Source organism: Mytilus californianus, unplaced genomic scaffold (assembly GCF_021869535.1).
Source record: "Mytilus californianus isolate M0D057914Y unplaced genomic scaffold, xbMytCali1.0.p SCAF_6, whole genome shotgun sequence".
Taxonomy (NCBI): Eukaryota; Metazoa; Mollusca; class Bivalvia; order Mytilida; family Mytilidae; genus Mytilus; species Mytilus californianus.
In genome coordinates, this window is record NW_026262712.1 from 52,557,055 (window position 1) to 52,578,830 (window position 21,776).

Consider the following 21,776-nt stretch of genomic DNA (forward strand, 5'->3'; position numbering starts at 1 on the left):
AAAAAAGGCAAAGGAACAGCGCTTTTAATGATTTATGTTGCGGTTTAACACCACTGTCCCAGGTTAAGGTTGGGTTGAGCATCCGCAAACATAGTAACCTGTGTGCCTGTACCAAAATCATGAGTCTGAATTTCATTGGTTGTCGTTTGTTACTGTGAATTACACATGCCTTTCGTTTATAATTGTTTTGTACATAAATAATGACATGCCGTTGGTTATGTCGTTTGAACTGTTTTACATGTGTCATGTCACATCCTTTTATAGCTTGTAATGAAGTATGAGTATTTCTCATGGTTAAATGATGTAGGGTGACGTATAAATGCTAACATCTATGTCATTTTGTCTCTGGTGGATAGTTACCTCTTTGGAAATCATGCCTTATCTTCTTATTCTTATGTTATAAATGTCGGACTAGCTAATTTTCTGGACCGTTGCAAAACATATACTAAAACTATGGTTTTGAACATTTGCCAGCACTATTCACATGCATCGATCAAATTTCAACTATATACCATTTGTTGTCGGAACAGTCATTATAATACAAACATGTACATGAAGCTATGGTTTTCTCAGATGTTAGCAAACGGAGTTTGTTCCTGTTTATTGCCTTAAGGTCTCCCATATTTGTGTATTTAATTTTGCTATTTAAGGAATTTTGTGTTGATTGCATATCTTAGAAAGTTTTTGTAAAATTTTCCACAATCATTTATTTTTTTGAAAATTTAGAGCTTGAAATGTTGTAAAGACATTTATCTATGGAAGAAACCCGAGGTTTGGTCTTATTTAGCTTTGGTGTTAATTTGGGTGCCGTCTTATTTATGATACCCTACATCTCCTTTTATTTACACAAATATTTCTGGCAACGCTTTAAATATATTTACATACAGTACATGTATACTTGCTTTCAAAACGGTGTTATGAGATTGTAATTATTATAATCTTATTATTTATCTTGGCCTTATTTGTTTTGTATGCACCTTATATGTTGTTTACATAATTGGGCTGTGATCTGTTTATAGTTGTTTACAAAATAATCTTATTGTGTAGTTTAGAAATCACTGGAACAATCGTAGATACTGATGGAATGATTAGAACTTTTTATATATATTTGACTTGCATAATATTTCCAGAATGATAATAATCTACGATGCGTAATTTAAACTTCTACAGTGTTCTAGAAGTTTCCGTGACAACTATATATACTCACTTACGGATACGCTCACCTATAATAGATGCATCCCAATATTATCCATTCAGACATTAAGAAAGCCCTTTCTTCATACGGAATAAGCAAATATTTACCAATGAAAATCCATTAACAGATTTACCCCATTGTGACGTGAAGCGTATGACTAATTAGACCGGGTCTCAATTGATCCGGTAATCACTAACGGGAGTTAAAAATCTTTGACATTCCACGAACATCTGACACAGGGGAGCTAACTAAGGAGGAGATGATTCCTGAAACCTCTTCTTTCTTTTTTTAGTATCAAACATTTAATACTTTTTAAATATCCCCTTTATTATGGCGTCTTGCTCTTTTTGATATTTCTGCTTTAACATATAGGAAGAATATAAGTAAGGTAATTACAGAAAAGCGGTTTGGACGCACCGAATGATATTTATATAGACCGTTTAATTTTATTGCGAACAATTAAAAAAAAGGAGTGATAGAAAGCTTACAAAGTATAAATATACAAATAAGAAATGTAATATTCAAATGATTAAGGTTGAATGTCCCTTTTAATATCATTAGGCTCTTCATGCTTCGCTTAATCTTTTTAAAGGTATAGATTGTGTCATTTTATAGACGAAATCTAAAAATGAATCTGTAAAATCACACCTGTATTAGTCACTCACATCTATAAATATTAAAATATTTTGTAACTTTATAAGATGAAGTAATTTAAGGTAATGAATATCCGTCTTCGGTAAAATAGAAAAAAATCGTTAGAATTTTATACATGTACTTGTATAAAGTTTTATGTGATCATATCAATGGGAGATTTGAAAACGCTAACAGTTGAGAATTTGTGTAAAGAATGTGACTGTGACAAACCAGTAGAATGGGTCTGTCTAGAATGTAACATTCCGGTCCATGATTTCTGTATTGCTGCACACATCAACAGACAGCCATCATTGACGCATAGTGTTATTCCAAACTTTGACGCCCGTAAGTACCGAAATGTCTATTAAACAGACTTGTGTAAAAATAATTAATACATATACACAAATCTTTTATAAGTTGTCCAATAAAGCACCATGACAGTATGTGTTCTCCATAACTACAAAATGTAGGAATATTAAGCACGCGCACACACACAGTTTGATATAACTTGTAATTTAGGTTTTAGTATTAAAATGTAATTATAAGAATGGAATGCTCTTTTCTGGATTTATTGTAGAGTAAAAGCGTTCACCATGAAAACATTCACGAATTCATGTACGCAAAGTGTTTCGGTCAACGCTTTTTTATCCAGATAAAAGTAAACAAGAATCATCAATTCTTTTCATTCTCCTATGTGAAAACGGTCACTATCTCGGAAGTCCGTATATATTGTTCTTCATCTTGGCAGTTGCTAATTAGTTTTTAATAGCATACAAGAACTACTAGGGTTTTCCAAATATTTCAATAGCATTGGGCTTCTTATTCCGTTATAGACAATCTAAGTTGAAAGCGTGCCAAAAGTATTGTTGAATATAACACTAAGATTCTCAAAACCAAAGTCGAAGCTATTAAGCAAAGACCTAGACTAACACTAATAAAACTTCGTTATTTGCATGCACCATTAATAATACATTAATTCAAGATCACTAGTTTCCTCTTTCTTTTATATTTCTTTTAATATCTTTTTTTCAGTCACACAAGGACGTGTGCTTGGAACGAAAACAGTCACAAAGCCTCGTGTTGACAAAATCATAGTATGTGGCCCTGGAATTGAACCAATTGGACTTGTCGGAGAATTCGACAGCATATTTAATATAGAAACGTATGGTGCAGGTCACGGCCATCTGAATATACAGATAGTTGGACCGAAAGGTAGAGTATTTTTATTCAATAGTTATTAGTTTAAAAGTTCATTTTTCTCGGGTATTAATCATGTCAATGTTTTACAAATACATGTATTTCCTTTGTTACGTTTCATAAAGATAAAATAAACGGAAAAAAAGAATAATAAAAGAAAAATAATGTAGAAAATTAAGACAACAATCTAACTAAGGACTATTTCATTTAAATGTGTGTTTAAGTGTTGGTGTTGGATGGAGGTAAGGGTTGGAAAGGGCCATAAAAAAAGGACAAAACCAATATATTTCCATTGAGTTATTTTGTATACCTCAAGTGGATAAACAAATATTAATGACCAAAGACACATGGTCCAAGGACACAGTTATCGTCCTTTGGTTTTCGTTGTCTACAAATATAGTCCCTAGTGTGAACAGTGTATAACTTGCATTATTTTTTGATACACTTTCCCAATTTATTTCTTGATATTTTATGCATGAACTATTAAGTAAGGGGATGAAATTACATGTTTAAAAAATTTGGGTGCTGAATCTTTATGTTAAGTAGTGATTTGGTCCAGTTAAAAAAGGTCAAAAATTAGAATGTCTGAAGCTGTCAAACTGAATTTTAGCCCCCCTTAACACAGAATTGTCAATATTTTGAGTTAGAGCTGGTAGAAGTTTCTATAATTTTGATATTATTTGTATCAATAGTAGTACTCTACACTGTAAAAATCTTTTTGAGATAGAGCAGGTGCGATTTTTTTAATTTGAATTTATTGTCTAAAAGAAATGCACTACGAAATAACTGTGTTCTCGGGCCACATGTCCAAATATCAAAGTTCCTTTCATATCCAATCACATTCATTCAAATGGAATAGACTTTATGAATTGCATATGATATTGTTTGCAGTATACACATATATATGTATAAACTCAATTTCAGTGTCTCACTAACCTAGCTGTCAACACTGAGGTTGTGAGTTCGACAACCATTTGACCATGATTGTTAGTTTTCCTACCGAAGGTAGGCGGTTCTCTCCAGGCACTGCGGCTTCCTCCATCAATAAAAACTGACCGTCACGAAAAAGCACATGAGTGCTGAAAGTGGCGTTAAACACCAATCAATCTCAATCTTAATTTCAGTGCGCAATGTAACGTGTTTTTATATAATATTTTCATTATACAGGTATTTCAATGCCCCTTAGAAATTTTTACAGATTAATTTCATTTTACAGGTACACCAAAGACCAACAGCCCTATAAGTAAAATACAAAGATCTAATTGATAGTTTAAATATAAACCAGAAAAGGAACAGATAGTCCCGTATTGGATCAATATCGTCTAGTTTAATTACTTAGATAAATATTTGACCGATATAATGCAATTTAGTCCCAGTATACATGACAAAACTAATACACTAAAAATTAACTTTCGGGACATTGATCAATGTTACTTTCAGTTTCAAAACATTAACAAAGGAGCCGTTCTTTTACTTTTCGTTATTTGTCAATATGTGTAGTCATTCTGTTTCATCCCTTCTATTCCGTTATGTAAGTAAACCTATAAAGTATAGATTATTATATTGGAATACAAATTAATACATTTAAGATATGTAAAACCGATCATATGATAGAATTTATATCTTATATAAAATTCAGGGGCATTCGAAGCAAAAATGGCACCACATAGTGAAAGGAAGACGACCATTATGTGTTCATATGAGGCAAAGGATGTCGGTGAATACACAATCACTGTCACGTGGTCTGGTTTAGAAGTACCCGGATCCCCATTCAAAGTTGTACTGACAGACCATATAGACTCAAGTCTATAATTTCTTCCAGTGTTGGAAAGTAAACATTTGTGCAATATTTTGTTTCAAAAATATATTTGTGCAGTCATGGAACATTTATCCAATAAAATTCATAAAAACCTTTTAACAATTCATAATCTTGAATGTGGTTGCGTATGACACGAGGGTGTACAATACCAGTTATACCCACTTTTAACGTCGCCTCTCTCCTTTAATTCTGAAATTCTATCTATCTAATTAGCAATTGACTCACGGTTCCCGCTGTCTGTCGCCAATTTCTGAAATTTTCATATTTAAAAAACATATAATATAATTCCCGTGCGCATCACACGTGTTTCTGAAATAAACATCTGGTTCGCTAAAGACCGAAAATTTGAAAAGCCAAAAGTTCAAAACACTGGAGAGCTAAACACTAAAATGACCTACTCACAGTAGTCCTCTATTTACCGAATCATACATCTTGTATGATTAAATGTAGTTTTCCAGAATATTCATGCCGATGGATATTTTCGCGAGGACATATTTCGGACTTTGAATACATGCATATAAGAACTACATGTATGAGGGTCTGGATGGGGAATCCTTCAATTCTGTATTCTTTAAAAAATTTTCTGTATTCTTTATAATTATATAATATTTGCCTATAATTTTACATTCTTTATATTTTAACACCCCAGTATTCTCTATTCTCTATTCTTCATTCTTATTGCATTTTTTTCTCTATTCTTTATTTTTTCGGCCATTTTTCTGTCGTATTTGGTGTATATTTCTCAGTCTGTATCTGAATCCAGACCCTCATGTAAGTTCAACTATGTTACATTTTATAACTGATAGGTATTTGAAGCGAGCTATGATTTTGAGAGTCACAACTTCGGTTATTGGTCAGCATCATCAGATGTATGTCAAGACATAAGTCAGTTATTATGCCCGCCTACGATAAAAGTGAGATATTATATTTCCTGGTAATCGCCGGCCCTGTCCAACGACACAGAAACTTGTTGTATCTGCTTCTCCTCCAAGCACGCGTCATTTAGAAGTAAATAGAGCAATATCTGGTCGACACGAAGTCCGAATAATTGTCCGGGTAGGATGACATGTGGAATTTTACCACGTGATCTTGCACATTACGGTCCAATACAAAACAGCGTTTGGATTGTTTTACATTTGTTATTTCGGGACCCTTTATAGCTAACTATGCAGTGTGAGTTTTGCTTATTGTTGAAGGCCGTACGGTGACCTATAGTTGTTATCTTCTACGTTATTTTGTCTTTTGTGGAGAGTTGTATCATTTTCATCTATCATCATTCAGTCAATTCTATCATTGCCCAGGGAGACCAGGGGCCTGTTTATCGAAGCAGTCTTAGGATTAGGACGTGTCCTAAGACTAACTTAGGACATATCTTAGTTCTAAGTGGGTTTATCAAACATGTCGTAACTTAGGAAAATCCTAGGAATTGTCCTAACTTTAGGATACCAATTTAGGTGTCTTAAGATGGTCTTAGGATGGTCCTAACTTTAGGATATATTTAGAATGGTTATTTTATAAACAAATATGGTCTGTATTGGTTGCATTCTCTTTAGGGATCAAGGGGGGGGGGGGGGGGGGGGGGGGGGGGGGGGTCGGATGATTTTTTTGTTGTTGTAATCTCTGTCTTTCCTTTTTATTTTTCACTCTATTCGGTCCTGCCTTTTTTATTAGTTTATCCTGACTTTTTTTTACATACATGTAAATTGTGATCTTGCTTTTTTTTTGCAAAGTTTCTCATCCTGCCCTTTTTTTTACTCCAAACTCCTGTCCTGCCTTTTTTTCAAATTTCATCCTAGTTCGCCCCCCCCCCCCCCCCCCCCCCCTCCCCCCCTAAATAAAAATCAAATGGTAGTTCCCTTAATGTATATTAAATCCCTATCCCTCTTTTCAGCACCATTTGTTGCAACATTTGACAATTTACCAAAAAGCAAAGTGTTACTCTTGTCCACGTCGTCCAGGAGAGTCTGTAGTTTTGCATCGGTATAAATCGAATTTCGTCTCTTATATTCACACGTATCATCGCATGTTATTTGCAGTAATAAAATAGTTAAAGTACTCAGTATTTATATGAAAGATTCACGAGATTTGCCTTTGAACTTTTAAGTATGAAACCGTGACACTTCGAATTCAGCTCACTCAAAGCATATAATGATTTTGCCAAGGATTTGTATACTATACAAATCCTTGATTTTACCGATTATATATTTTATTTTAACTATTTACAATTCGTTTGTTTCAATTCTTATATAAAACGTAGTTATATTTTTTGTCTTATGTTTTGTTTTATGAGTTTAAATGTACAATTATAATATAAAAAGTATTTATCACCTTAAATTTAAAACTAATAATTATTTTCTAATTATCTATCTTTTTTTAATTATACTTATTGGTTAAACTTGATACAATGTTTTCATTTTTTTCATTTTTAATTTGTTATTTTCTTTTACGCTTATACTTAGGACAGCGGTTATGACATCCTAGCTAAGATAATCCTAAGATAGCTTCGATGTGCATGCTGAGACATGTCGTAAGTCGGTCCTAACTTTATCCTAATTTCTGTTCTAAGAAATTCTTAGGACCGATCTTAGGACAGTTTCGATAAACAGGCCCTAGAGGGCATCAATTTTTTTTGTATAAACTAGCTCATTATGATCTTTTTCTTTTCCAGTTTTTACTTTGATAAATATTTTAAACATTTAAGCAGAACTGTAAACGAATCCGAAAAAAGAAGTGCTTCGAGAAGAGTATTACGAAAATTAGAAATTAAACAGTATTCACAATTTCAGGGATATTTTTTATAAGTTTTTTTTGGTTTATATCTCACATTGGGATTATATTACTAGTATGCATTATGTATTAAACATTTTTCATCAAATTAATATAAAAACCTTTGAATCTTGGACTGGAAGAGTAAACAGTTATTAGGATATATATATTTTTTTTAATCTTAATAATAGAACAGTGTGATTATTATGGAAAGTTAATATTCATGTTCTTGCAATGAAATATCAATATTTATGATTTTTTTATACGGCTTCAAATTATCCATTACTGATTTTTTTCCAATAGACTAAAACATCGCATGTAAGTAACAGCTTGAACTTATATTTTATTGAAATTTCCAGTAAAATGATAATTCCAGGAATTTTTACGAGGAAATATTTTGAAAGTTTGTTTTTCAAAGCAAATAATGATATTTAATTTCAATAATCAATCGACTCTATTCTAAAATTGTACATAATGCAAAATATTTATTATATAATTTCATTTTTAATAGACATATCATTTTAAACGTAACAGACTTTTTAGATTTTATAGATTTATTTATTTTTGTATGTCTGTATAATTTTAACTAATAATCAGTCTTTGTTTTGATTAAAAAAATGAATTAATATCACAAGTAGTGTAACTGCCAAAAGTTTGCCAATCTCAAATATTTTTTTTTGCCCCAAAAGTGGACTACATGAGCCGTCCTTTATCTGGCTTGGTTTACATTTTAAACAAATCACATTTACGGTTTCCCCTTAAAACATATATATATATATATCCTAGGCCATATAAAAAAGGTCTATCGGCGTTCTTTTATCTAACTATATTGATTATAAAATCTGCTTGAATTGTCATACTTTTCTTTATTTTTACAAGTACTGTCAGGGGACGGGATTGTAGTTACGACAATTGAAACATATTCGTCGTCATCTATGAAACAAACATTCCATTTAACTTTGTTCAAATCTCATAAATCGAGCAAGAAGAAAAGCAAAGTAACAAAAACAAACTGAAGGGAATCACATGCACTCAAAAAGGAGCGGGACCGGATGCGTCAATATGAAAGATGTCTCCTTCTAGGTATGCATCATCCGCCATGCAAAACCTCAACAGTCAAAATGTTACGCTCGTCAAAATAGAAAAGCCAATTAAACCCTCAAATGTAGAGGAACTATATATGGAAATAAAAAAATCCCTTTTATAAAAAGATTTTGAAAGTGTTATGTACTACTTTTGGGGAAATTATATCAAAATTATAAAAAAAAAACATTCATTAGGTCAAACTAAAATATCATACTTTATTATTAGACAATTTTATTTCAATAGGTTCTTTTGACAGTTTCAGTCGAACAAAATGGAATAAATTCAGGCAATATAATAAATTACCGGTGTTCAAATCTAGCAAATCGATAAGGAAAAGACAAATCACGGTAACAAACAGAAACTGAGGGGATCAGACGAACTCCAAAAGGAGGCGGGACCGGGTGCGTCGACAGGGTAAAAGTAAAATAACAAAAATACCGAACACCAAAGAAAATTCAAAACGAAAAGTCCCTTAACAAATGGCAAAATCAAAAGGTCAAACGCATCAAACGAATGGAAAACAAATGTCATATTCCTGACTTGGTACATGCATTTCCTTATATAGAAAAAGTGGATTAAACCTGGTTTATAGCTAGCTAAACCTCTCACTTGTATGTCAGTTGCATAACATTCAATTATATTGACAACATTGTGTGAGCAAAACAAACAGATATAATAAGAAAAATGTAAAAAATTGGGGAAAAGTAGTAAACATTGTGTTAAATTCATAATCACAATAAAACCAAACAACTATGTCAACAAAGAAAAACAAAATGGCATGTATACACTCTAAAGACAAAGCACATAAGCAAAAATAAAAGACAAGGTTACAAAAAATGACTGTAGCACAATAATACAATGGCGGGATGTATAAATACCGAGCCACGACAAAAGGATATTACCAAAAATGGAATAAACAGTAAAGGTTAAAAATGTACAAAGACAAATAATAAAAAGAACACTTTCACACGTAATAAAGATGGTAAACAAAGTCATCAACTTTTTGCCAGGACACAGGTGAGGTTTTATAAAGTCTAAGTAACAGTGCAAGCTGTAAGCGTATCCTGCTAAACATGTCACATGTCACAATCTTGAATAAGATACAATCGATACAAGTACAAATCAGACGACTATACTGGTATCTAAAGATATAAAAAAAAAAGGCAACAGTAGCATACCGCTCTTCAAAAGTCATAAATCGATTAAGAGATAACAAATCCGGGTTACAAACTAAAACCGAGTGAAATACATCAACTATAAGAGGAAAACAACGGATCAACACAGAAACACTGAACTGCAACAAAAACAAACGCCAACATACATAGAAACGGACTATTTGATAACAACTGCCATATTCCTGACTTGTCACAGGACATTTTAAGAAAAAATGATGGGCTAAACCAGGTTTTATGGCTAGTCAAACCACCTACTTATATGACAATGTTAAAACATACCGCTAAAATGACAACACTACGTGACAGGAATACAGTACAAACAACGCAAGAAAAATCAGCACAGAGAAATACACAAATAAATAATATAAAAGTACATAACAACATGTAAACCGCAGAATAACAACGAACATCTCCCATGAATTCACGACAGCACAGGACACCACAAACAGCACGTCAAACGAGTGAATGAACGCCACAAAAATGACGTATTTTTGTGACTTATATATTATCACATGTAATCTTGAAATTCATACAATTATATGGAACGAGATCCAAAAATTCACAATTATTTTCACAATACTAGTCCAAATAATTATCATAATTATGACAGTCTTGAAAGGCTATTTTAAATTAATGCTGTGACGATGTCATAATTATTTGGACTAACACAATACTTTATCCATGGAAAATGGATAAGGCCGCGAAAACATCTCGCTAGTGAGTGGAGACACCGACACATCGTATCGGTCAACCAATTCGTGATGTTGACCGTTAAACTAACGCAGTGTCGATTTCAGTTGTGCTTCCCCATTACTCTGTTTGAGCAGTTTTTGTGGAAGGAGCACACCCCTGTCAATGAAGCCCATCAAGTATGAACACGCACGAGCGTAACATATTAACTGAGAGTTGTAAACCGCATACGATGGGGTAAATGGTATGTTACTGCTATGAAATTGGAGTTCACAATAGGAAAGCTGAAATCATCACGATTGTCATAGATTCTAGTTTGAAGCCGTCAATCGGTTTATAGATAGAGGTTGCACTTTGTAAATACAGCTGTTTCTCAAACCACGCCTCTTTTGGGGAGATATATAATATTCATAGATATGTTAATTTGTTAACGTACTGGTTCCCATTTATGATCTCTGTGTTTCATTTCATAGAGACATCACTTGGGAATGTAACCAGTATAGAAAAACATGGTAGCGCCTAAATTTTAATTCTTAGGAGGTCCATAAATGGAGGTAAGGGTAGTATAGAATTTTAGTATAAGTTTAAACTCTTAGAAGTTCAGGGCATATAAATGTTGAAAATATGCCGCACAGCCCTATATTTTGACCTTTGAATAAAATAGCAGTGCATATAAACTTTCCTTTCTAGGATATTATTTTTCACGAAACTTCATAGTAAAAGTGTCACAGTTTTAGCCGCAAAGGGAGTTCCTATGGGAAATTGCATTGTCTATATTTACAGAATTGCAACCTAGAGGGAAAGATTAACATATGATGCAAACATCTACTATCAGTAGTACCAAATACAGTGGGATATATGATATGTAAGCACTCTTCAAAATATGGATTATTGAGTGACAGAACATTATCAATTATCATGATTATATATCTGAAAGCAAGATGCTTTTTCTTTTTGTCTTTAATCATCGGGGTACTTTATAGGGGAAGTTCAAATGATCTTTTATTGCGAACCTTTATTAATTCATTTTCTAAGACAATTTTAAGAAAGTTGCTTTGGCTAAAAAAATTTGCGTTTAATTCTATTTTCCATATCATATACTAGAATAATATGCGTATAACAATATTACAGAAACAGATGAATATATATAAATATTATAGTTTAACATGCCGAAGTTGAAAGTTTAAAAAGGAATATAAAATCATTTACTGTTGAATATATGTATTTGCATATATTTTTCAAACTTTTTATGTAATCTGTTGTTGTTTGACTGGGGAATTTTGATAAATTTCTCTGTATCTTCCCTTTTTTTCAAAACTTTTTCTCTGAAGGGGCCACATTATAGGCTTCATCATACCTCCTCCTTGAATAAAGCATGCTATGCCTTTAACAATACTTGTAACATAATATCATGTGATCGGGCAAATGCATGGACTTTGAATAATTGAATTACACAACTTCTTAGTTTTTTCTTGAAAAAAAATCTGTGTGATATAAATGAACAGGAAAACGAGTTATACTAAGATTTTGATGGAAAATCATTTAATTGCAAATAAAGTAGTAATTTCTCATTTAAATTAAATCTTTCTTTGTCGACCAAGGTCCTAATACTCCAATCAGCTACACAGAACTAAAAAATCACTGGTCATTATTAAGATGTAAGCAGAAAACTTTACAATACTCTCAAAAGTTGAACGACTGTCATTTGTGCAAACATATTTTTTTTCTATAAATTTTGTAGTCCTTATAATCAAAACTAGTACAATGAAGCATTTGATAGTGTCTTTTTACTGATATTTGACTTGTTAATTATATGACAAACAAGCACACTATCTCTTTTGCATTGCAATTACACGACATTTGACGACAATTTTGCTTGACTATTGTTTTATTTTGTAGAATACTCACAGTTTCTCCTTCAAAAAGTAACTTGCAGATACAAGCGTAAAAATCGCAAATCTTGTTTGTTTTTGTTTGTCTTATTTCTTGTTCAATTGCAGCTGAACATGATTTACTGATTTGAAATAAATTAGAATCAAAGATAGATCGTACCTCTGCATTACTGCAAGAACTACTCCTCCGACATCCAAAAGGTATGTACAATCTATATGCGTATATTACCAGAGGTATCTTCAAGTAGTGAAAACAAGACCACTTCTTAACGCAGGAGAGGGGGACTCTATAACTCACAAACAAATGAACTTGAATTGTTAGTGTGATCATCCAGAATGAATTACCTTGACACTGGAGGTTGCTGTCTTTTCGTTCTTCATTTAAAATTGTGTTACGATACGAGCATTTGATATTCGGGTTGGGGGAGGAAGAATCTTTTTGCGGTCTTACTTTTCATTTTCACCAATGCTTTTCTCCCCACGGCAACCAGAAAATCGTATGAACTCCAAAACGAGCTAAGCTAGGTGCTTCAACGAGGCAAGCGTCTCTTGTTATGCATGCGTGTCTTCACGTCATTGATCAGACGATTTTTCGGCTATTATAAAGTATTAGACCACGAAAATATGTCATAAGTTGAGACACAAACAACAACTAACAACACATGGTCCTGATAATCTGACTTGGTGCAGACAGAAACTGAGGTTGGGTTAAAAAAGTTTAACTTTCGCACAATTCCCTCCCCCTTTGTTGACGAGTTAACACCACGTGGTTGACACTCATTAGAAAACTAATGTAACTTTTTTGCTTAAATCCTAGTTTTGAAGTGTACCATCAGTTTCAATTTCAAGAAACACATATTTAGATAAGGAACACACTTTTTTGTATGAGTTTATTTCAAGCTAAGTATACGAGGATATAAAATTTCATTCAACTTATCGATCGCGATAGATGAAATGCGGGGGTGAATTACAGGACATCATCAATATATCTAAACGTGAACTTTTGCATGAGAAGGTTTTATGTGAATAGTGTTTCATCGGAATATAAGGAAGTCGAACAATATTAGTTGAGAATTAGTACCAAAATTGTTTGTTGCAAAATGAAATACTAAACTCAAGAAATATGTTTTCGATTGAATAGTCCAGTATTCTAATGGACGAAATTGTCTCTGGTGGATTTTTTTTGGAATAAGTGTAGCTATTCACAAAGTAAGATTTTTCTTGAACATTTCTTCCTTAGGATTCCAATAAGACACATTGGTCTCTGATGCTTATTGTTAATTGTTTTTGGCTTTAAACTAGCTTTCAGTAACTGCGAGAAGGAAAATTAAAAACGGAAAGTTGACCTGTTGACACAATTTGTTATGCATTTCTGTCATTCAATGTTTACTTATTTTGTGTTATATCTCGTCTCACTATTTTTATAAGTATTTAGTATAACGAAAAAGTTTATTTCTGTACTCGTACTCTGAACAACAAATTTATTAATTTTGTAAAGAATGTTTACCTCCGTACTCCTAACAACAAAATTATTAAAAAAAATTACCTGTGTACGTTGTTTTATTTAAAGCCATTTTGTATATATATTGTGTCATAGATCAAACTGATTCGTCCAGTGTATATTTACTTGTTTTTGTTTGAATGTCTTTTTGATCGAGTTAAACCATTTCAGTTAATATTTTATAGTGTGTCTTTTTATGTTGTAATGTTACACTGTCTCAGATTAGGGTGAACGTTGGCGCCTGTTAAAACGTTTCTAACCGCTGCATTTCTTTGCACCTGTCTTAAGTCAGGAGCCTGTTGTTCAATGGTTGTCGTTTGTTGGTGTGGTTCATAGGTGTTTCTCGTTTCTCGTTTTTATATATCTTAGACCGTTGGTTTTTTCCTGTTTGAATTGTTTTACACTAGCCCTTTATAGCTTGCTGTTCGGTGTGAGTCAAGGCTCCGTGTTGAAGGCCGTACTTTGACATATAAATGTTAACTTTTTATATATTGTGACTTGGATGGAGAGTTGCCTCAGTGGCGCTCAAACTACATCTTCTTATTTATACTATATGTATAAATATAAACATAACATGTGGTATGATTGCCAATGCGAAACTCTCCACCATAGACTAAATGACATAGAACATGTAGAAGTTAACAACATAACATGTAATATAATACTGTCAATTTTCTTTCGTATTCTAAAAGAATGACCACTGCGAAATGTATTTTTAATCTTTTATTTTTTTGAGACAATAAAGTCGATTTCTTATTCATATGTGATAACATACCATTAAACGCTCGCATTATAGTGTTGAATAACGTATTGCGACTACTCTAATTCTTTTGTTGAGGTCTAGTTATTATTTGCTCGCCTCGAGTGCTTACGATTGTGGTTTTGGCCCAAGGTGTAAAATAATGAATTTAACTTGTTTTTGGTATTTGCTGATATTTGCTGATATATCATGAAATATGCGACCCTAAGGACCAGGAAAATTACTTATCGGCTCTGAGACGCAATAAAGTAGCCTGGTTGGATGACGTATTTTCATTGACACAACGTGTTGGTAAAGTCGAAAGCTGGATTTACATATATAACACTTAAACATGTTATCAACCTGAATACAATGTATGTATGGTATATTTGCCAATGAAAAATAAGCATAATCTAATCAACTCTTTAAAGTATTTTTTTTATATTTGGCCCTTTACCTGATTTTTTAATATGAATGAAATGTATAAGTCAATCACATAGCAATCCTCTGACACAAAAAAGGTCAGCATATTATCTTCTACAATAGAAAAGTTATCATTTTGTGAACCGATCTAATTCTAGTTGTGAGTACCATCAGCCGAGATTATAAAAGTTCTGTAATCAATACCACTTATGTGCATAACGAAAAAGCACTCATAAAGCACAAAACATCACTAGCAATGTGCCTGAAGTGAGAAATCTTCCTTTTAAATCTTGATAAGTGTAATATTAATTTATAATAAAACTTGCATGAACAAAAGTACAATGAAAACCTTCGTTGGAAAAGAAATTAACTGATTTGAATAACTGTAAAGTAGATACCAAAAGCGCTATCAAAACACAAACAATAAAATCAAAACCATTTCAAAGGAGCTGAAATTGTTCTTTTAATGTGAAATAATGTGGTCCTACAGTCTCATCAGTGATAAATCCAGCGTAGATTTCATACGACAATGTCATAAAAAGTACAAAAAAGACATGATCTGGTCGAATGCGTACAAAATATGTTTGTACACGATTTTAATGTAGAAGAAATTAAAAAAACACAACATTTAGTCTTGCTTCGAACTATGATTTAGAAAATTTATGTTCATCCCCTCCTGCTCCCCCCACAAAAAGACGCAACCATTGAACAACAAACTCATATATCTTTTATAGTTACAACCCTTATCGAGAAGTATATTGAGGCGAACGGAAACATTTTGAAAGGCCACTTAAAATAAACATCAAGCAGGTGGAATCACACTTCCAGGAACATGTTATATTGATGAAAATTAAGCAAAATGCTTGTCAAATTATTATTTATATCCCTACTGTTAAAAAGATTGAACAATTGGAATATAATGGTTAACTTTACGAAAAAAAAAGATTATTTCATTTTGTTCATGGTGATTTTTTTCATTTTATGTGACCACACCCAGTAATATCTGTATATGAAGTGTAGTGTATTTTTATTATTATTTCTATCAGCAGTAGTTTACATTTTTATCACTCATTTTGTTACCTCTTTTAATTTGGTAAAGGTGTTTGTTTATCTTATTTTATCCTTTTCTATATTTCCAAACATCAAAGAAATCCGTTTAAGGGAAGTTGTGCACGGAAAGTCATGCAGACGAAGTTCAATCGGTTGGGGAAAATATGCTTCTTGGGCTGTTGATGGACATTTGAATACAAAATTGCACATTAACCTAGATCAATCACCTTATTGGATTGTTGTCTTTTGTAAACCATACCAAATAAAGAGGATGGAAATATTCAACAGACAGCATTGCGACAAAGCCACAGGTGGGTAAAGCTATCTACGTAGTGGGAATGTTTTTCTGTCAGGTGACGTAAACTAAATCTTTTTATATACAATTTGACTTTATATGATTCGTTATTTCTTTTGTTTGTGTTCTTTTTGTAGATCACCTAAGCTGTTTTTGGCAAAACCTTTCGGAATTTTGGGTCCTAAGTGCTCATCACTTCGAACTTCAGTTGGTCTTTTTAACTTTTTTTATTCGAGCGTCACTGATGAGTCTTTTGTAAACAAAAACGCGCGTCTGGCGTACAAAAATTTAAATCTGGTAGCTATGATAAATTTATTTACTGTTATTGACATCTAAAGTTGATTATTTCTTTGTTTGTTAAACTTTCGAATTTTGATAATTTTTGGCAGGCTTTTTACATTCTTATAAACACCATTCTCTGAAATTTATGAAGATGTTAAGCTTAATAGGTGATAGTAAAACTTCGAAAACGTGTACAATTGACGTTTTCTATTCAAAATATGGAGGAGATTATAAAACCAACAGTGATTGTAAAAATTATGAAACCAGTAATCGAATGCGAACGGGAATGCATAAACATGACAAACAAGGAATGACCTATACGAAAACAGAACAAATAAATAAACTGCAATAGAAGCATAGCAAAGTAATATTAGCTTTTAATTTGTTTCAGGACGATGTCTGCATGACCTAGACATTATTGTTGGTACTTCCCTATATAACATTCATCTATTTACCCAATAGGCAGGACCGGCTGAACTCGGATTTCATATTGTGCTTGAATGTCGATATGACGAAAAGGCACGTTTTGTGAAATTGCTGATACGAGGAAGAGAGTACTTACATGTGGCGGAAGTCAAAGTGTATGCACTTTATGATAAGTCTGGTTAAAAAAATTTTACATTAAGCTTTGCCATTTTCTTATAGTTATAAAAAAATATATGTTTATTTTGGTGTTCAAATCCGAAAAATATTGTAAAAAGAAATTTTTACTTGTCGATTTTAGATTTATATACTTCAGCAGATACACTACTTTGGTTATATCGGGGTCACATACTTGTCCATGAGTGGGTTATTGTTCTTCAAAGCAGATGATTAGAAGGACATTTAAAACTCATAAGTCGAAATTTAAACTGACAACGCCATGACAAAAAAAAAAGTCAACGAAAAAAAAAAACAAAAAATAACAAGCAAAAAAAAACTATGTTAATTTTTTTCAAGTCTGTGCGACACGAACCCAACCATAAACTAAGGGTGATCTCAAGTGTTCCAGAATGATACGTAGTTTCTAATCCACTAGTGACATTGTTAATGGTTACTACACACACGGTTATAACGATCAAACAACTCGTGATTTTAATTTTTCTGCGCCAAGTAAAAGCGATACTAAAGAGTAAAACTTGTCAGCTCGAAACTTTGAATAATTTGTCTCCAGGTTGACTGGTTTCCTGATTTTTACTTTAACTCGAAGTATCAAGTACCAAGAAGATCAAAGAACTATTATTAACTAGAAATCTCTAGACAACACTGTCACCTATGCAAAATAATAACAATAATGCACTCCATGATCCATTCCTCGTCGCGCGACTCGGATTTTGTAAAAACGTCATTGGTGTCTGAGAGTACAATTGATGAGACAGGGTCCAAGAACGTCTCGTCCTTTTTCTCAAAGAATTCATCTGAAAGTACCAAGACATATAGGATAAATATCCAGTGTCTATATCACAAATAACACAGGATGGTCTTTTTGTGTCCCCAAGGGTGACTGGTGAATAGAAATATGGTCACTTTGGTCTTCTTCCGAACGGAAGTAAAACCCTTACCAAAGTGGGGCGTCCGTTTGGCTGTTTGGGAAGTCATAAACAGTCAGCTCCCAAAGGATGGCTGAATAATCAACATTTTGTCATTTGTTATTTTCCGACCTGCAGTATAACTCTTTTTGTATCACGAAAAGACCGTTGCTAAACACTTTAAATCAGGAATCGCAGAAAAAAACCCGAAAAGTCCGTTACCATTATGCACCGTATATATAGAACAGTCAAAAACCGTTTTAGCTCTTCAAAGTTTTAGGGTTTGCATTCTATATTTTAACTCGTACATCACTGAAAAGCCATGAATTGAGGGAATGTTCATCTGGTGCAGTAAAATTGGAACCGTTGTGAAAACCATTTTTATTTCATCAGCTGTTCAATTTTTGAGTAAGTTTTGGATTATTTTCAGGCCTCGAGCATCACTGAAGAGACATATAATGTCGAAAATCCCATCTATTGCATTGAGATTGGTACCGTGAATGTTATTACAGAAACTTATTAATTGGAAATTTATAAACAAAACATACACATAACTGTAAAGTGTTAATATGGTTATAATTTGTTTACCTTCGTAATATTAGTAATATAAGTAAGACTTAATATGAACAAACTCCTATATGAAAGGAATAGGAAATAAAGGTAAGTCGATATAGAGAATATATTTAAAGTTGTCTAAGCTGTTTTACAAAATGTCTTAGAAGTCAGGCAAATTCTAAATAACATATACGTTCAATTTTAGAAAAATATAAATTGTCTTATAATGAAAACAATACGTAAATATATAGTTGTTAAATAATACTTTCAAAGAAATAACTCTGCTGTTGCAAATTATTCAGCCACTTAGACATGCAAAACAATAATAAATTATTTAATTTTGAAAAAGTCAATCGAAAGTCCGTGGTTATTTAAGACCATTAGTTCTTTTATTTCACTATTGAAAGATAGTCCAATCGGCTCCTTTATGCCATCACCTTCGGTTAGAACAATTGTGTGATTCTGCCCATCAATTGAAATTTTATGTATATTATTTGAATCCATCCCTGCAACGTACACTTCATCGCCAGCTACAGTTAAACCTGATGGATGGACGAGATCAGGGTGTTTAAAAGGTGGGCGATAAAATAAACGTGTCTTTCTGTCGGACCTTATTACAAATATTTTATTACTTTCTGAAGTAAAAAAAATATCCCCAGATTGGTGTACACAAATATCACGCGGGTCAATTGTTGTCGTTATCTTGTCTAATTCCCTTCCATCAGTATCAATTGAAAAAAGGGTCTTTTCATCGCCTTTGAGCCAGATCTTTCCATTTATGCTGCTAAGTCCTTTGCAATATGTTCCTCCGGTCTTAATTCTTCTCCCAGGTTTCATATTTAGAAGGTTAATGGCCTGTATGTAATTTTCACCGGATGATACCAGGGCCTGGTTGTTATCCAACTTGCTTAGGCATTCTGGGTAAAAATCTAACGTAATTGTTTTTGAATCAGATCCATGAAGATTACAAACGTAAAGGACAAATCCAAATTGCGGCTTTAGCAGTAACTTATCTGCTGATATAAAACATCCCCTTGATAATTTAACATATTCGGCCAGAGTATTTGCTTTGAATGTACGAAGTAAAGAAAGTGCTTCCCGGCGGTCAGGAACAGGAACTTGACTTTGTCGTATTTTCTCCGGGTTCAGTGTCGTAGAATTTGACAACGGTTTGATTGTTAATGTTCCCAGCGATGGGAATGCTGTCTTATAACTCAATAACGTTTCTGAAGGTTCAAAGGTTATAACTTGTTTGTTTGTTGTACATTTCGCGACTTCCGATGCTTGAGCATGAACTTCTTTATCTAAGAACTTGATGACTTTGAATAGATGGATTTCAGATGTGTTTTCTTTTAGGGATTTTAAATCTTTTTTCCAACTGTCCAGCGTTTTAAGAGTTGTTTTTAAATTCTTAAGATCAAGGGATTCTGATTGAACATAGTTTGGGAACATTTTATCGATATCATTAGACAGCTGGTTCTCTAGTTCTTCAAAGTGAAGTACTAATTGTTGCTTAACATCACGAACTTTGTTCTTTATTTCGGTTTTATCATATTCATCATGTCCAATTGGATTTTTGTTATACTTAAGAATTCCCCCGATTCTTTGACTTAAATTATTAATCCGTCTTTCTAAATCAGACAAAGCTGTCCCGTTCCTAACATTCTCAGCTGCTTCCTCAATGGAAACGATAGATGTACAAGTTTGATGCGATTCTGACTTACATTTATCACAAGCAAGTTGATCGTGTTGACAGCAAAAGAAAACAATTTTTTGTAAGCAATGCATTTCACAACTCCTTCCCAGTCTAAGAAGTTCTGAACTGATACTTAATTGCTCTTTTGCCAAAACGGCATGAGGTGTTTGCATTTTTTTGTGCAATTTGGCACAAGAATTGCAGACATATTCGCTACAATGTGCACACCAAAACATTGCAACTATTTCGTCACCACACCGAAGACATCCAGCACAATATTCTACTTCTTCCATTCTGAAAAAAAAGACGTAAATGATTGTTAAATACTAGAAATATTGTTTATTCGGCGACTTTTTATTTCATTTCCAATATGATAGGAATGTATTGCCTTCCGTGTTTTAAGTTCTATTCTACGAATTATTATGTAGAAAGTAATTGATGAATTGTTTCCTTTGCTTTTGGCAAAATGTCCTTTTTGGTCATATCTCTACAACTGGTTCGGTTCTTATAACAATATTTTGCTTTAGGCGTTTCTGATGAAGCAAAATCCAGAAAAGCTATTCGGACGCATCAAATTTATGTGTTGTTATCTTTTTTTTTTTCGTTTACTTTTGGGTGGTAATTAACCAAGGATCTTCAGCGTTATCGACCCACTGATTATGAAAAAAAAATCCTCTTTTCAGCTGCACATATACAATTGTTTGAGTTTTAATCGATAGATTGACATATTTATGGTTATAAGAGTTATGGTTATTATAAAAAATACATAGGAACAAATAAATCCATGATTGCAAATTTAAAAAGATTAAGACATACAGTAAAACATACTCTGAAGGACATGCCATAGAGCGATTCATATTTACGTTAAATCCCAGATAGCCTAAAACGCTTTCATTTTATCAACCGAGTATTTTCATAGCAGTAAATTGATTTTATACGAGAAAATATTCACACAGGATATGCATTGAAAAGAAAAATAACAAAAATACCGAACTCCAAGGATATTAAAAACGGAAAGTCCCTTATCAAAAGGCAAAATTAAAAGCTCAAACACATCAAACGAATGGAAAACAACTGTCATATTCCTGACTTGGTACAGGCATTTCCGTATGAACAACTTTAACTATTTTGTTTTATAAGTGTTTGACACCTAAAGATGAAGAGATATCAAGTTACCCATAGATATAAAAGTAAACCAAAAGAGTGTTTCCATTTTATCCAAACTTCTTTGAAAGGGTTTTTATAAGAAGTTTTGTTTTCTCATTGATATAAGA

The 21,776-nt window shown here is 32.8% G+C and overlaps 1 protein-coding gene and 1 long non-coding RNA gene across 3 annotated transcripts in view; one reads left to right on the forward strand and one right to left on the reverse strand.

Moving 5' to 3' along the window:
• LOC127706146 (uncharacterized) overlaps nt 1-21,776 on the reverse strand; it is a 221,644-nt gene that overhangs the window by 4,455 nt on the left and 195,413 nt on the right. The gene's annotated exons all lie outside the window — the stretch shown is intronic.
• Nucleotides 1,795-4,961, forward strand: LOC127706138 (filamin-A-like). 2 transcript variants are annotated; one of them, XM_052210588.1, is made up of 3 exons: nt 1,795-2,173; nt 2,861-3,040; nt 4,665-4,961. In XM_052210588.1, exons 1-3 carry the CDS (start codon nt 1,999-2,001, stop codon nt 4,835-4,837), a joined length of 528 nt encoding a protein of 175 aa, XP_052066548.1. In that variant the 5' UTR covers nt 1,795-1,998; the 3' UTR covers nt 4,838-4,961. The 2 variants fall into 2 exon arrangements, 1 of the variants encoding a protein (XP_052066548.1); XR_007984245.1 differs by lacking the exon at nt 4,665-4,961 and adding an exon at nt 4,242-4,658 and having other exon boundaries at nt 1,800-2,173.

Coding starts and splice junctions, on each gene's coding strand:
- LOC127706138 (XM_052210588.1), top strand. CDS start 1,999: ATGGGAGATTTGAAAACGCTAACAGTTGAGAATTTGTGTAAAGAATGT. Junction 2,174..2,860: donor TATTCCAAACTTTGACGCCC/GTAAGTACCGAA, acceptor TCTTTTTTTCAG/TCACACAAGGACGTGTGCTT. Junction 3,041..4,664: donor ACAGATAGTTGGACCGAAAG/GTAGAGTATTTT, acceptor TATAAAATTCAG/GGGCATTCGAAGCAAAAATG.